Raw genomic sequence first — 17,046 nt, 5'->3', positions numbered from 1 at the left:
AGTGTTTATTTGTGCATATGCACTAATCCGAAGGTCATTCAGTCCTTTCTGTCTCTCTTTTGCTCTGTGGGTATTGGCATCACATGCGGTGAGAGTTCAGAGAAATCACTTATGCGCTCTGCTGAAGATATGCTTCCCTTCGCAGTTCCACCTTGAAGTGACCTTGTCCTTCCAGCAGGCCCTGACAAACAGCAGCTGCACTGCACTGACACCAGACACCAGTATTTGCCTGAAAAGTGCTGACAGAACAGGCATCTGTGTGTGAGTGTGTGTGTGTGTATCTCTGTTTGTGCAGATTCAGTCATTTTGACGCAGCTCTTAATGTGTTTCTGTATTTGTGTGTGTTCTGTCTAGAACATGGATAAAACGCAGATGCCATCGGTGACGCTGATCGTAGGATGTGGAGTGTCCTCTCTCACTTTGCTGCTGCTCATCATCATCTACGTGTCTGTGTGGAGGTGAGACCCACACTCACACACACACACACACACACACACACACACACACAACTGATTTCACACATTAAAATGAGCCTAAGCAAGCCAAGGCTGAGAACAACAGAAATAGCTGTGTTAATGACGCTGCATTCATTCATCTGTCTAGCACAGCAGAAGAGTTTCCAGAATACAAGAGCAGCTAAATATGTACAGTAGACATCTCTCAAAAGTATTTTAACGTGTACAGCACACATCTCTCAAAAGCATTTAAACGTGTACAGCACACGTCTCTCAAAAGCAGTTAAACGTGTACAGCAGGCATCTCTCAAAAGCAGTTAAACCTTTACAGCACGCGTCTTTCAAGACTGGCGCTGGACAATGTGTGTGTGTGTATACATCGTTGTGACAGCGTTTTGCTATTAATTATGGCGTAAACTGGTGTGTGTGTGTTCATTTCAGCTAGTACGTATGACTGTGCGCAGTGGACTACACCATTGTGTGTTGGAATGAATTTGTGAGCTAATATGTGCCCATGTAGGTCTGTGAACCGTTGTGTTGTCTGTGTGTGATCTTTGAAGTGCCAGGGTGGTTTTTATAAGCTATGTGTTACGATGTGTTTTTGCAGGTACATTCGCTCCGAGCGTTCTGTCATCCTCATCAACTTCTGCCTGTCAATCATCTCCTCCAATGCACTGATACTCATTGGACAGACACAGACAAGGAACAAGGTATCGTCAACGCCCCACTCATCCACATCCACATACAAGCCTGAAGCCGAGGGCACTTTAAAAAATGACTTCAGAGAAGCTGTATACTGTGAATACCTTCGAGACAAAAAGTCAAGCATGAATGAAGAAATGTCAGAATTATTCTAGTCAGTGTACCTTAATCAAAAATACCCACAGCCCATGGGCATATTATATAACAAAAGATGGGTAGGTACCCATAAAGAAGGAAGGTAATTTTAAGGAACGGAACCCTCATGCTGCTTTAGACGTGAGAGGCTAAAGCCTATCAAGGCTTCTGGGGAAAACACTCTTTATTCTATAGAGAGGATTAGTGATACAAATAGAACAAGAATACAAAACAACATGTCAGTAAACATGAAAGCAAAGGTCAGATTCAGTCCATACTAACACTCAAATGTCTGCCACTATTGTTGCTGCTTCTTACTTTCTCTATCCTCTCCTCTATTTTTCCTTTATTTCTCCTCTATCTAATCCTCTATATCTCCTCTATATGTCCTCTATTTCTCATCTATTTCTCATCTGTATTTGCCTTTTCCTTTCTCACCTCTTTCCTTTCTGAAATACTTCTCTCTCTTCCATTCTCACTCCCTCGCCCCCTCTGTCTGCTCTCTCTCTTCTCTCTATCTCTTCTATGTTCTCTCTCTCTCTCTCTCTCTCAGGTTGTGTGTCCTCTGGTTGCTGCCTTTCTTCACTTCTTCTTCCTCTCCTCCTTCTGCTGGGTGCTGACGGAGGCATGGCAGTCTTACATGGCTGTGACAGGCCGCCTTAGGAACCGGATCATACGCAAGCGTTTCCTGTGTCTGGGCTGGGGTGAGACCTCTCTCCTGCCCTCCTTCGCCAGCCTACTCTGTCCCCTAAAGCACTGTCCTGCTTCTCTCTCTCTCTATGTGTGTGTGTGTGTGTCTGTGTGTGTGTGTGTGTGTTTGCGTGTGTGTATGTGTGTGTGTGTGTGTGTGTGTGTGTCCGATTTCATGGCCTCCTTGTCTTCCTCCTGCAGGTTTGCCCGCACTAGTCGTAGCCATCTCTGTTGGCTTCACCAAGGCAAAGGGATACGGAACAGTCAACTAGTAAGTCTTTTTTCATGTACACAGATTTGAATGTAACGTCAGTATATTAGATATACGTTCAATATGTTTTTCAACACAATTACAGTTTTTTAACATGCCATAATGTATTTTAATTCATCCCTAAGGCATTTCAAGCCAAAGTGACCTACATGACAATGCAACAGAAACATCTTAACTGTTTTAGAAACTGTTCACTTTTCTTACATGTCTTTTCTTAGATCTCTGACTGCTGTTTTCCTTCTCTATTTTCTCCCCTTTCTCTCCTCTGTATGTTTTGTTCCTCCTCCCACCTCCCCCCTGTTCTGTGTGCAGCTGCTGGTTATCTCTGGAAGGTGGTCTTCTGTACGCGTTCGTGGGCCCCGCGGCTGCAGTCGTGCTGGTACTGCGCCCCTCTCCCCTGCACTGGTGTCTGTGTGCGGAGTCGTCTCAGCCCGCCCGCACCGCGCTAAGGGGCTTAGCCTTCCACGACTGCACTAGACACCATCACCAGCCACACAAACCTAGATCTCGTATCCTAATGTCCTCTAGCTGATCCGCTAATCCTATCAGTGGTCATCACACACTCAAAACATGCCCTAAATCAGGCTATGCTGGAGTGTTGTGTTGCTCTCACCATCAGATTATCTAATGTTTTGGAGATTGAAACATCTGTCCAAATGGATAATGCATTGATTTGTCAGCCATGATTTGGCACGGGACATGCCACTGCTGATGCACTGTCATATTCATCGGGGGAATTTGCGTTTCTTTTCATGATGTTGTGTTTTCGTGCTTTGGGGGCTGCTCTAGGCCTCAAAACAAGACTGTTTTTGTTGTTGTTATGTTGCCTATTTAGCAGAAAGATTCCCAGATGCCTTAGTAAGTTTTGTGCAACCCCCCCCTTACACACACACACATACATGCACAAACACACATAGACTCACACAATTATGGCCTCTTAATGTTTACATTATCAAATTATTTAGCCAGGACCAATGTTTAATCCTATGTCTCGCCACTGCAGAATATGTTACTCTGTAAATAAGATGGTCTGTGCAGATACATTTAATATGGGCCCAGAGCTCTTTGTGATGGATCTGTGCAAATAATCTGTGCCCAGTGTCTTAACTTTTCCCATTTTTCTTTCAACAGGTTAACATGGTTATCGGGATTCTCGTGTTTAACAAATTGGTGTCCAAAGACGGCATTACAGATATGAAACTGAAGGAGAGGGCGGGGTATGCTTCATGCCACACCTTCATGTCACTGATCGACCTATAACCAGCCTGGGGGAGGGGTCTCTGGGTGGGGCTTTAGATGATATCACTGGGGTAGATGTTAACTTATCTACTTACTTATTGTTACCTTGTAGCTACAGCTGCTAGACGATTCAGATGATGAAGTCAGAGGAGACACAGTGGTATGCAAGGCTAAAAAAGGGGGTTTAATATAATCATGAAAGACAAAAACACATGAGTGTGAAAGATCATTACAGTCAGATCAAGAGACAAATATTCTCAGTTGATACAAGAAAGCAAAGGAGAGTGAAAGAGAAAGAGAGAGAGAGAAAGAGAGAGAGAGAGAGAACAGTTTGACCCAGTGTTAATTCAAACAGGCCTGGTTATTGGTGCTGTTGAAAAGATAAATCATCAGCTCACGGCTGGTACTCTCATTGCACATTTTTTTAATTGATTTATAATCTGCCATATGTCACCCTTATGCATCCCTACAACTTTAATTGATTTGAAGGTGTCATTATATGTTGTTGATATAAATATGTTTGTATCCATATCTGTTTTTCTTTCTTTCTTTTTGAAATGGTGCAGGGAAGCCACAAAAAGAAAAACCTCATAAAACATAACAAATTCATATATCCGATCAATAGTGCTCTGCTCCAGGAGTTTTCCCATTTATTTCCATTGATCTGGGACTCTTTTCGGCTTTTGTATAATTTAAAGGCCATCTGGGACAGTTTGCAAGGGAAGGGAAAGAAGGCATCTTTTACGGGTGCTGCAGTGGCGTTCTGCACTTTCTCAGTCAGTCAGGGCCCATTAACTAGAGAAAGTGAAACACTGGCTGTCCAAAATCATTGGCTTTAATTCGCTGAATACCCAAATCCTGCTTATGAGAACGCTGAAACAACTCACACCCGGGACAAATTACTAGAAACAAAAATGATTCAAGGGCACTATTAAACGAGTGCTTTAGCCAGCCTTGTGTGAAGTGGGGGGGGTAAAGTGTCAAATTGATATCTTTCTCCTCTTGAGATTTCTCGTTATTTCAATTTTTTTCGTTTTGTGGGTAAATGCTTGCGCCTTCCAGCTGATATGTGCCATCTCCGGTACTTCACACTGCCCTGCATCCAACTCTCTCACATCTGTCAGAGTGTTTCTTTCTTTGTATATCTGTTTCATTTGCTTTTCTTTTGTCTTTCACTGAATAATGTGTTATGCCACTGCGATGATCTCTCTGATCGATTGTGTTTTGTTTTTGCTGTGTGTAACAACCAACCAAAACAAGGAGAGAAAAGTAAACATTGTGTTGGAGGTTCCACAGCATCCCCTTGCTCTCACTCAGCAGTCCTGGCCAACTCATCTGATTCTGATTGGCTGATCATTGTTAGGTCATGGCCATCTCATAATTAAATTTAACTTCTTTCTTCTGATTGGACAATATTGGCTTCTCCCACGCAACTGAAATTAGTTTCAATTTCAGCTCCCTTACTACAGGCAGTCATGAATAAAATAATTTAGTTATGACTATAGAGAACAAAGTATGCTGCTAGACAGATTTATTTCAGTGAAACAAATGCTGTGCCCAAATAAAACACTGGGAATTCAGGAAGATATTTATTAGAACAGACCCTATAAGACATTTTGTACGTGTGCGTGTAAATGTGTGTGAAAGAGAGAGAACGTTTTACTGTAAGAGTGTATACATTTTGATGTATATGTATGTATATTTTAATGAATGAGATGCAAGTTTGTTTTTTTCTGTAGACTTTTAGCCTGTAGCTTGTGTTTGCAGTGGGGTTAGTACTGGCAGAGGGCTCAGCTTCATGTAGCTTGTGTCTGCAGTGGGGTTGTACTGGGATGGCTCAGCTTTATGTAGCTTGTGTCTGCAGTGGGATTTGTACTGGCAGAGGGCTCAGATTCCTCTGCCCATTACTGACTCTAGAGAGCCTGCATCAGTGTATCTGGCCGCTGAGATATACATTGCCGTATAGTATTCACTGCTGCTGGGGACTATCAGAACTGATCTCATTTCACATTCACTGGTACCCATATCCTCCTGTGTGAGACACTATGTGTTAAACTTTGGCACTGGGGACTGGTAGTTCAGCATGAGCATACAGTGATGATATTCCACACCCTTGTGGTGTGTACAAGCAGTGGCCAGGAGCCTGCCTCTGGGCCAGTGTCTCAAGTTTGATAGTCATAACATGTTTAATTAAAGTAATAATTGTGGCTCGAAGGTAATTATGTACGTAGCGGCATCTATAGGACACGGCTGTTGAAGCACCTTCAGGACGACGCCTCTCCACTTTCTCCTCTGCCGTCTCTCACAGAGTAATTGGTCTCGGAAAATGAACATAGAAGGGCCTGTTCTGTATTCCATCCGTGACCTCGTCTGAGTATGTAGTTAAGCTGTGATTTCTTTCTTTCTTTTTTTTAATTCTCTCAGTTTATGCCCTACTCCTAGCTTGGATGATGTCATTGAAGGGTCCTTTCGCTGAGGAATGTGGACTTCTGCTAAGGCATGACCACTGGCCGCTTCTTCAGAGCTGTTTCTGATGCGTATTTTCACCTTTGCCATTGTAATGCCAAGTAATGTTTGCTCTTCAGTGTCCCCCGCTTTACAGTCCGATTACTGTCGCTTGATCTTCAGTAGTTCAATAACGCAATGCAGACACAAAGAGTTCAGGTCACTCTGGTTTGGGTTAGGTGTAGGTGAGCACGCGGAGCACACAACCTCAGCCTTAGGGCTTCCTCTGGATCTGCAGCGCTGTATTACTGCAGCATGTTCTGCACCTTGAAGTTCCTCCTGTCTTCATCATAAAGACAGGAGAAATGGCGTTGTAATTCAAAGAACGCTGATTGCATTTTAATATCGCTGCCTACAGCACAGCTTTTATTGGTTGTATTGCCCTTTTGCCTGAAATTGAATTTCTGGAATGATGTGGTTTTTAATCTGCACGTGGGCCGCCAAACAAATCGATTTCTCTGGCCATTAGCACCAGCGTGTCATGCTGATGGATTTAATTGTTATTTTGGCCATTTCTGTTAGCACTCTGTAATGTTGACATATGTTGTCAGAAGTCCCCCCCCCCCTCCCCATCGCAGATGAGGTTATGATGCCGCATGTGATTGTGTTATAACACTCTCTTCTTGACTTTCCTAAGTGCACCTCTCAGTATTTCTCTCATTAAAAGCAAGAGTCAGAATCATGTCGAAAGAATGGCGAACTCACTTGTCAGTGCGCTTAGGGGGTTACACGTACGGCTTGGAGAGAGGCCAAAAGTAGGCATTTTGAAGATGATCTCATGTTGTTGTGGCTGTTGGGAGTTTGTGGGGTGAAGGCAAAGACATCACCGTGGTCAAGACGAGGAAACTCAAGTAGGCCCACAGACGGGAACCTCTCCTCAGTGGTCAATTTTGGTAATGGTTATCATAGGAACAGTTGAAAACTGATACACATGGTGAGTGTACCACCCAGTTCCTGAGAAACACAAATGACCAAACCTTCGTAGAGGCACATGTAATTAAATAATGCCTGAAAAGGTCAAAAAAGGTACATCAGATTTGTTTTTCGTAGACGTGTGCGTCTGCATTATCTGTACTCATGTGCGAGTATGTGTGGGTTAGTGTGTGTGTGTGTGTGTGTGTGTGTGTGTGTTTGTGTGTGAGATGCTGTCTTCTGTTGGCCAGCCTGTGTGATAAGCCTGAGGGAGCCTAGGCAGTCTGAGTATGGGCCTGATAACTGAAACCTATAAAGGCTTAAAGAAACAAAGTTGTGGGATAAGAAAAGCCACCAAACCAAAAACAATTGGGTTATAAATCTCATTGACATACTACAATAAACGCCTGGAGTTTGGAATGAAATCCAAATAAATAGACAATAAAAAGAAATAACGGCAACAAAAATGTCACCCTCTTCACCCACATTGGGCCATTCCCCTAAAATCATAAATCTGTCATTCTTTATGAAAATATCTTGGCCATGGGGATTGATTGGCTGTCACCTTCCATGCTTAACACACCATAACACTTCTGAGCATAAGAGAGCTTCCACTGTTGTGAGATATCAAGGGGATACTGTAACCACTATGTCCAGTGGCTGGCTATGTGCGTATCTGTGTGTGTGTGTCTGTGTACATATGTATGTTTGTATGTACGTACGTGTGTATGCGTGTGTGTTTCAGTGTGTTGATTTGACTTTGCAGTCAGATGACAGTGCCACTGTACAATATGACGCTCAAATGTGCCAAGTGCGGAGTAATCTCGTCGCCTGACGTGTCCTCCACCGCTACCAGTAACGCCATGTTAGTCTGGCTAATTATTTACCAACTTTTCTATGATGCTTCTTTCTTTTGCCCTTCACTCTCTCATGTCCTCTCTCTCTCTCTCTCTCTCTCTCTCTCTCTCTCTCTCTCTCTCTCTCTCTCTCTCTCTCTCTCTCTCTCTTTCTCATTCACTCTCTCTCGCCTTCTTTCTCTCTTCCCCTTGTTTTTTTCCTGCTTTTTTACCTCATTCATTTCCCCTACCTCCTCAGTCCCTCTCTCTGCCTGGCTTCTGTGTGTCATGCTGAGTTTCTGCCAGTGAACTCTCTCACACTGCTCTGGCTCCTACTGTGTGGGTGATGCATCTTTGTTAGTGTGTTTGTGTGTGTGTGTGTGTGTGTGTGTGTGTGTGTGTGTGTGTGTGTGTGTGTGTGTGTGTGTGTGTGTGTGTATTTGTGCGTGTGTGTACAGGGAGGAATGTGTGTATTTACATGTATATGTCCATCGTGTATGTGTGCGTGTGAGTGTGCGTGCGTGCGTGTGTCTAATGTAGGGAAATTCGATTAATTAGAATAAGAGGATCAGATTGTAAAATGTCATATGATGTTCTAAAAAGTTTTAATCATTTAACAAGCGTTCTCTCCTGTGCTGCCACACACAAATGCAGAAAGTACACAATGTATGTGAGCGTACAGAATAAAAACAATCAGTTAGTGCTATTAAACTCCTCTCAGTCTCAACCCCCACAATACTACCTACACCTCTCCAAAGCCCAAGGCCTGCTTGCATGATACCTGGGCCCAGGACCAAATTATTTCAAAGGGCCCCTGCCCCCACCCCAGTTAAAGTAAAAGTATGCTTATATACTCTTGACATTCATATTCAAAGCCATGTTTTGCTGTTATGTCAACTTGACTCTCATTCAAAAACGTTCAAAATATAGACTTGTATGGATCATCATATTACATTGGTAGTAGCATAGTGTATTTACTCATAATATAATAATCACTTAGAAAACTTTAAGTTAGCAAATGTCAAAATGATGAGTCGTTGACAATCACTTTTAAAATCTAAACTTAGCGTTATGTAAAATATGATCTTCTGACGATGACACATGTAGGCTAAGTGAACGATTGAACACATGTGAAACACGTCATCAGCCTCTAAGATGGTGTGTCTTTATGCCCTTATGTTGCCATACACCTTTATGTTGCAGAGTTGTGTGTTAGGTCTTGAAGTCCAGATTCCGTGCCAGCTGGCAGTCTATTGAAAGCAGTAGACCATCAGTTGACCATCTGTATTGAGACATGGCAGAGCACAAATATTATTTTATACGTTTTTACTTTATTTTACTTTAATTAGCTAGCAGTTTTTTTATTGTTATTATTTTAATTCAGCCAGCTGGTAACCACTTAGAGTGACAAATAGCCTGCTGTAGTGGATAGCCAGCTAGCTAGCTAACATTAGCCTGTACAGTAGTAAGCTAGCTACTGCAGGCTAGTCTAAATGATAAGAACCACATGCAGACTAACTGAGGCAAACATAACAATGTCCCACCTTGCTCTTTTGATGCCTCTGCATGTCTGCCTTGTTACAGAAATGTAGACATTCGCTCCCTTGCCTGTATAATGAAATAATCTTTTTCCCATTTATAAGCGCCAGAGCTATGAGTTGACATTAGGACGGCTCCATTTTGTAAATAAGGGAGTGTGGACAAAGTAACATATGGTTAACCTTAACCATTTTGCAGAACAATTTAAAACATATTGTACCATGAAGATAAATTAATTGATGCCAAGCATCAAAACAAATAATGCAAACATCTTCTAAAAACATATACTTTTGTCTAAATATTCCACCAATTAATGGCCAATATTTATGATTTAGGATCACTCTCTGTCCTGCCCCACTTTGGGCTGAACCTGGGGCAACTTCCCCAGCTGCCCCTCACCAGACGCCAGGCCCGCCTCCACTTGTCTGACGTGGCTTTTCTGTGCCTGACTGAGGGAAGCATTCAAGAGAGAAAGTGTACGCAGAGGTGATATCTATCAGCCCTTTGTCATAATAGCGTGTCATTTGCAAGGAGCAGGATGTCTCGATGCTAATGGGTGCAACCGTCTGGCTTTTGATCGGGGCAGGCACTATTCTTCTACTATGAAAATACACTTTATATTTAAATGAGCATTGTGGTGGTGGTGGTGGTCCGGGTGACAAAGCAGCAGTAATGTTTGTGGAGTTTATCTTGGGTATTATATCACTAGATATGCTGTAAAGTACCTCTTTATACATTTGCAGTCATTTTTCACGTGTAGGGCTTGTGTATGTGTGTGTGTGAGTGTGTGTGAGTTTGTGTGTGTGTTTGTCTGCAGACATGAATGATACAAAATAATAAGACATGCTCGTAGTAGTAGCAGTAGTAGTAGTAGAGGGATTGAGGAGATACCTTTCTACTGTTGTGTGGATCAGGAGAGAAATCCTTTTGGCCCTTGATTCACCCTCACTCCTGCCTCTTGCTTTCTTTGTTTTTCTCCCTTCCTCCTTCCTTTTTGTGATGTCACCTTCTTCCCGTGCTCACTTTCTTTCATTTTCCTTAGTGCACCTGTTCCCATATGGTTTTGACTCACCCTAAAAAAACATACATACATACATATTGTTTATGTGAATTTTAAACATATTATAATATGGATTTTAAAATGTATGTTTTGGCCTGATATAGATATTTGTGTTAATGTCTCTAATATCAGCAAAGAGGGCAAGTGCAGTATGCAGAAACAGACACATTTCTAAACTTTCAGATTAATGCATCATTAATTGGATAATTAGTTGAATAAGTTCATTTTAGACAATGCTTTAATGAGTTGGGTTATGCATGTCCCATTGTAGCACATTTATTATTTATTATTAATATTTAAATGATTACTGAACAAAATGAAAACAATTGTATAACTGAAATTAAAATGTATTAATGATAAAGTCACATAGACCTAATTGAACAATGCTGTTAAAATGAGAGAATTTAAACCCAGTGTGCATAGCCCTCTTTGCCTGTTTTCATCTCTGACCAAATGAATGTCCTCACCAGGAGCCTTTTCACCTCCCATCCTGCAGGGCGTCACTGTGGAGCTCTTGCGTGGTTCTGCCACTGCTGGCTCTGACGTGGATGTCTGCCGTACTGGCTATCACCGACCGTCGCTCGGCCCTCTTCCAGATCCTGTTTGCTGTGTTTGACTCGCTGGAAGGTTTTGTCATTGTGATGGTGCACTGCATCCTGCGCAGAGAGGTTCGCTTCACTTCTCCTGTCAAAACAGGGTTGTCAGGCTTCACACTGTGTATCACATGCTTTTGTTATACATCTAGAAGCACAGCTATCAGGCACACTAAAATGTTTCAAAGTCATAATGACACTGAACATTCAAATGAGTTAATTTATGAACCTCTACACTGAACATTCAAATAAGTTAATTTATGAACCTCTACTCCGATTAACATTGACTTCTTTTCCTGTGCTATATAAAAAAGGTACAATATAGAACCTGTAAGGTTACAGTCTGGCCGATATATGGTATCTGGGATCCGGGGTTTTTCTTATTTTTCTTTGTTTAAAACCCTTCATAGTATTATAAATCAACTTGATTATAGTTGATTGTTTTCAGAACCCTTGTCTGGGCTTCCGTGTGGTTTAGTAAGCAGCATTTTAGTTTAATTTATTTTATTTTGTCTTGTCAGAGAAGACACCTTAAGACGTTTACAGGGTAGTTCTTTCTCAGTAGACGGCATCAGGCATCATTGAACCTGGAGCTATTTAGAGAATCCCCGAGGACTGTTGTGTTTCAACATGGGGCTGTGTACTTGTGATTGATATTTTTGGAACACTGTGTTTTTTATTGTAATACATAGTCAGAAATAAGAATGAGCTGTAGTTGTTAGTCTTGGTTCTGGAAGGCAACTGTGTTTGTTTATTTGTTTGTTTGTTTGTTTAAGGTTCAGGAGGCGGTGAAGTGCAGAGTAGTGGACAGACCAGAAGACGGGAATGGAGATTCTGGCGGATCATTCCAGAACGGTCATGCCCAGCTCATGGTAAGCAGATGTGAGCAGGGAATCTGAGTGCAGGCTCACCTGATGAACATGCTCTAATCTTCAGTGCACCTGATCATATTGAACATGCTTTAATCTTCAGTGCACCTGATTACATTGAACATGCTCTAATCTTCAGTGCACCTGATCGTATTGAACATGCTATAATCTTCAGTGCACCTGATCATATTGAACATGCTTTAATCTTCAGTGCCGTTACTCTTGTTGTTATAGACGGACTTTGAAAAGGATGTGGACATTGCCTGTAGATCAGGTAAGACAACATCAAAATAATGTGTGTGTGTGTGTGTGTGTGTGTGTGTGTGTGTGTGTGTGTGTGTGTGTGTGTGTGTGTGTGTGTGTTCGCGTGTGTGTTTGCCTGTGAACAGATGTTTGTTAATCTCTTCCATCTTGCACCGCTCTCATGCATGAAACCACACCCGTCCATTCTTCATTTGCGTACAGATCACACACACACCCAAACACACAGACACACACACACATTCCCTCGCACACACACATGCACACATCACCACAGGCAAGCGTGGCAGCATCTTATGAGGCACAACTCGCTGTCACGACAAAGAGACGCGGCATATCGCTTTTCCCATAATGCCGTTTTGATGCGGCGCGGCAGACGTGCTGAGCGGTTATGTGCTGATGATCAGGCCTGTCGGCTCCCTGGCTGAGCCTCAGTGGAGCCTCCAATCCAGCCGCCGCCCGTAATTAAGTCCCGCCTGACGCCCCACCATCAGATAGCAGCTCCGCTCTGATCGCCATCAGGAGCGGGAATCTGATTATCTCCAGAGACGGGCTATCAAAAAAGCATCTGGAGACGGAGCACGAGATGAGACGCAACATGAGGCAGTCCATTCTGTTAAAAGGAGTGGGGGATATAAGAGAGAGAGAGAGAGAGAGAGGGAGAGAGAGAACAGTAGGAAAAGAGCGAATAGTAAGATCAGCTTTTATCGCTACATCACAGCGTCCACAGGCGTTGGAAAAATTGTTTGCCATCCAACTGCCAATGGCCGACAGATGTTTTAGAGTCGTCTAGACGTCATGTCTTTGTGTTATGTCCCAAGAATATAGCAGTTGGATTGCATGTTGAATGTCACAATCATCTCCATAGTAACACAAGCTGTCCTATCATATGCTGTATGGCAGCAAATGAGCATTGTTGTTATGGTATCCACTTTAGATTCTGTGTAGTATCTTAAAGACATAGACTCCCATTAGGACTGATAGCATACAGGAAGTGTCCGGTTTGCTTTTCATCATAAAGCCATCTAACATGTATTCATTTTGTCTTCTACCTTTTTCTTTCTCTTTCTCTTTCTCTTTCTCTCGTCACCTCTGCTTTTCTCTCCCTTTCTCAGGTACACTGAAGCGCTCCTCTCTGCAGGGTGAGGAGAAACCATCAGCCCAACTCTCTCTGCAGAAAGGCTCCAACTTCAACACCCTGCCGGCCAGCATGGCCAAGCAGCACCTGCAGAACGTGGCCGACTACTCCAGCCACACGCTCACCCTGCGGCGGGACAAAGGGCCCATCATGGCCGGGGTCAGCACCGAGATGCCCAGCGCCAAGTCCATCTACATCTGCGACGGCGAGCTGTTCAAGCAGCTGGATGCGGACCTCACCCGGCCCCCTGGAGGAGACTCAGCAGGGCCAGAGGGCCCGGGATACATGATTATGCCCAACAACAACAACACGGCCACCCTGAGGCCCGCCAAAGGTGGCAAGGAGGACCCAATGAAGTACAGCCTCAACATCGAGCAACTGCCCCAGACACGTCTCATCCACCTGAGCAACCCCCCTGGGGAGCCCGTGCCGGGCTTCGGCCTGAAGACGTTGCCGTCCGAGCGGATCAGCGTGTCCTGCGTGGAGCGGGACTCACCCATCCGGATGGCGCAGAACGTCTCGAGCGAGGCGCAGGTTAACTACAGCCACGGCGAAACTGGGGACTCGGGGAACTCAGGAATGATGTCCAAGAGTGAGACTGTGTCCACGCTGTCTATGAGCTCCCTGGAGGTGAGGCTTTGCTTTGCATCACATTGCATTTGCTTGCCATACTACAGAAGGGAACTGGGAGAAGGAAGCAAGCAGATAAATTATGAGAATTGTAGAATCATATAACTCAAGTTAAATATCAGGATCATAAAGCCAAGAACAACCATATAAGTGTAAACTGTATATGCTGTATATCCTGTAAGTAAATAAGTGTCATTTTTTTCCTCAGTTTCCTCATAACTCAAACTGTAGCTGGTGTTTAAGGCATGTCTGTAGCTTATCGGTAAACACTGACAGAGATAAGCCCTCCCTTGTCCTGTTCACTGTAGCACACAGCACTGTTTTGAGGAGCAAAAAGCCCCTTAGGGTAAAGCGAGATTGAGTTCACCTGCAGGCTGCAGGGGGAATGATAGCTCTCCCGGCACCGCAACGCTAATCGACTGCATGTGTGAAGCTTAATTATAAACAAGCGCAGGCCTGAATTATTCATCGCCATACTATCTGGGCTGCTGTCCTAAATGGTTGTTCATTAACATTTAACGGCACTCAGCCGCCTGAGTTAGCGTCGGCATGCTTGCGGGGAGGCAGGCACAGGAGACGCTGAGGAGAAGGCGCTAGCTGGTGGTCCTCAGGTTTAAAGATGAACACCCAGTTCCCTGCCACTCCATCTCTAATCTCCGCACCTCCATCCCACCTCATGCGCCACACATTCTCATACACGTTCAATTAGAGCACCTTTTCACTCCAACCTTAGTTTACGTAGGTAGCAAGGAATTTCATAGTGCCATTACTAGAGACTATTTCATAGTGCCATTTTATACCAACATTTTGGAATGTTTGGCTACAAATGCGGTGACTCAATTTGAACGCAACTTTTATATATATTTATGAGTTGACCCTCCATTTTCCAAGTATTTAAAAAAATAATAAAGGAGAGCAACTATAGTAGTAGTAGTCTGTGTTGAGCGCTCTTGAAAGGTCAGTGTCCCGTCCCCCTGTCCCCCCCCTCCTTCCCCCCGCCTTCTGAGTGCCAGCTCACGACACACTGACGAGGCGACGCCAAACCCCCCCCCCCCCAACATCAGCCAGAGCCCTCCTCACCTCAGGGACCAGACGCCGGCTCTGTAATGCAGCAGTAGAGGTCTCGGCAGCCTGGACAGGAAGGTCAGGCTTCCTTCAGAAACACCACGCCAGGGAGGAACCCGAAAAGGTTATGCGGTCACAAGCTGTTTTATCCCAGCTCGAGCCAAGAGGGGTCAAGGGAAGACAAATGAAAACACTCAAGCCCTAGTTTCCCAGGATTCATTACTTATTTACAGAGTCTAGGATCTCTCCAGCAGTCTGTTTGGTCGTGTGCTCCACTTGGCCCAGGATAGGATTGCAGCTGAAGGGCTGGAAAGAGCTTTTCACTGTTAGGCCAAAGGAGGAGATTCAGCTGGGTGGTATGTGCCATTCTTAAGTGAAATGGTAAACATCCTTTTTTTTTTTACTTTGTTTGTTTAGAGACGGAAGTCACGCTATGCTGAGCTGGACTTTGAGGTAATTTTACAATCATTTCATTGAGAGATTTCAATCATGAGGATTTTAGAACATAAGAAAGGTTCAAAACTGCGCCATTTGATTTAACTGAGATGGCGTGCCCCAGTTAAATGGCAGGACTGAAGATATTTAGCTGTTATTTGTCATTGCATTTTCATTCCATTTCAGGGGTGACATATTATACCACCATACCACAGAATTTGACTTAATTTGGTGCACAGCTAAACATCTCAATAGGATGCTTCTTCATTTTCATATTTGTTTTCGGCCTAGAAAATCATGCACACACGGAAACGCCACCAGGACATGTTCCAGGACCTCAACAGAAAGATCCAGCACGCAGAAAAAGACAGGGAATCCCCTCCTGTGGACGGGAAGGCTGGGAAGAGATGGAGCATTTCGTCTGGAGGCAGTGACAAAACCAACATGAGCGTACGTGTCCCCGTCTGTCCATCTGTCCTGCCCTGAAGTCACGCTTCAAAGCTCACTTTCACTGCAGTGTCCAATGATAGGTCTCTTATAACCGTTTAGCATATTATGCTGAGTCACTGAGGCCCAAGCACATTCTGGACACAGAGAGAGATTTGAGCAGCTGGTCCAATTGGCTCAAGTTTCTCTTTCCTCCTCTCTCTCTCTCTCTGTCTCTCGCTCTTTATTTTTATTGATCCACTACCTCAAGCCAAAAACCTGCACATATCTGCAGACCCATGTCCAGTTTTCAGTTGCCCCATATCCTCATGTCTGGATTATCATAAGGGTTTGGAAAGGGAGAACTAGTGTCCTGTCTCTCTCCTGCACACTGACTAGAGTGTTGCAAAATGGAGTTTAATACTCACTGCAGAACATTTTTCATCTCAGTTTCATCTCAGGTTATTCATCTCAACCTTTTGGGACATATTTTGGGAGACTGAGTACATCTTAATTTTAATTGTATGGGAGAAATGACTGCTTCCTCCCCAGCCCCCACCCCCAGAACCTGGCCCCTGGAGCTTTAAGATGAGCATAAAATGAAACTCTTCACACCTTTATTAAACCTCCTTTTCTCTCTCCCCACGTCTAGGACAAGCAACAGACCCCAAGCAAACGGGCATGGGAGGGCATCAGGAAGACCCACTCGCCCCCCTCATGGGTGCGGAAGGACCTGGAGCCCCTGCAGGCCTCGCCTCTTGAGATGCAGGCGGTGGAGTGGGAGAAGGCCAGCGCCACCATCCCTCTGGTGGGTCAGGAGATCATGGATCTGCAGACAGAGGTGTGAGAGGGACCACTGACAGACTCCAGCTCCAGCTCCAGCTCCAGCTCCAGCTCTAGCTCCTGCTCCTCATCCTCCTCCACATCCTCGACCCAACCAGAGCCCTTCCTCAATTTTACACCACAACCAGTTGGAAGGCATGTTGTCCTGGCCAGGATGAGGGATGTGCTCCACCTTTTACAGAAATGGAGAGAAAGGGAAGGAGTGTGTGTGTGTGAGTGATAGAGAGAGAGAGAGTGTGTGAGTGTGTGTGAGTGAGAGAGAGAGAGTGTGTGAATGCTGCCGAGAGGATGTGTGACATAGCAATGACAGCAATGGAGTCGCTCTACATTTATTGGTTGTTCATTTATGGTGAAATCATAGGCAGTAATAACACTTTATTTTCTTATATAAAAAATTGAATAAAAGGAATGGGACAGTTCATAATAATTTTTTTATCCATTG

General features: G+C 44.1%; 1 protein-coding gene across 1 annotated transcript in view; it reads left to right on the top strand.

The window, feature by feature from the left end:
* The window catches only part of adgrb1a (adhesion G protein-coupled receptor B1a), a gene marked incomplete at its 5' end in the record, with an annotated part of 60,710 nt that extends 43,981 nt beyond the window's left edge, over positions 1–16,729 (top strand). The window contains 14 exons of the mRNA XM_080857652.1: positions 355–458; positions 1,063–1,165; positions 1,846–1,996; positions 2,184–2,253; positions 2,566–2,632; positions 3,385–3,470; positions 7,676–7,774; positions 10,841–11,012; positions 11,714–11,809; positions 12,041–12,080; positions 13,183–13,835; positions 15,318–15,353; positions 15,627–15,785; positions 16,414–16,729. Of these exons, the coding sequence (XP_080713778.1) occupies positions 355–458; positions 1,063–1,165; positions 1,846–1,996; positions 2,184–2,253; positions 2,566–2,632; positions 3,385–3,470; positions 7,676–7,774; positions 10,841–11,012; positions 11,714–11,809; positions 12,041–12,080; positions 13,183–13,835; positions 15,318–15,353; positions 15,627–15,785; positions 16,414–16,608 (2,031 nt within the window). The 3' untranslated portion in view covers positions 16,609–16,729. The remainder of the gene's footprint in view (positions 1–354; positions 459–1,062; positions 1,166–1,845; positions 1,997–2,183; positions 2,254–2,565; positions 2,633–3,384; positions 3,471–7,675; positions 7,775–10,840; positions 11,013–11,713; positions 11,810–12,040; positions 12,081–13,182; positions 13,836–15,317; positions 15,354–15,626; positions 15,786–16,413) is intronic.
* Positions 16,730–17,046: the final 317 nt, after the last annotated feature.

The sequence above is a fragment of the Sprattus sprattus genome (genome assembly GCF_963457725.1).
Source record: "Sprattus sprattus genome assembly, chromosome: 19".
Lineage (NCBI taxonomy): Eukaryota > Metazoa > Chordata > Actinopteri > Clupeiformes > Clupeidae > Sprattus > Sprattus sprattus.
Note: the sequence above shows the minus strand (reverse complement) of the source record. Positions and strands in the feature narration are given on the sequence as shown.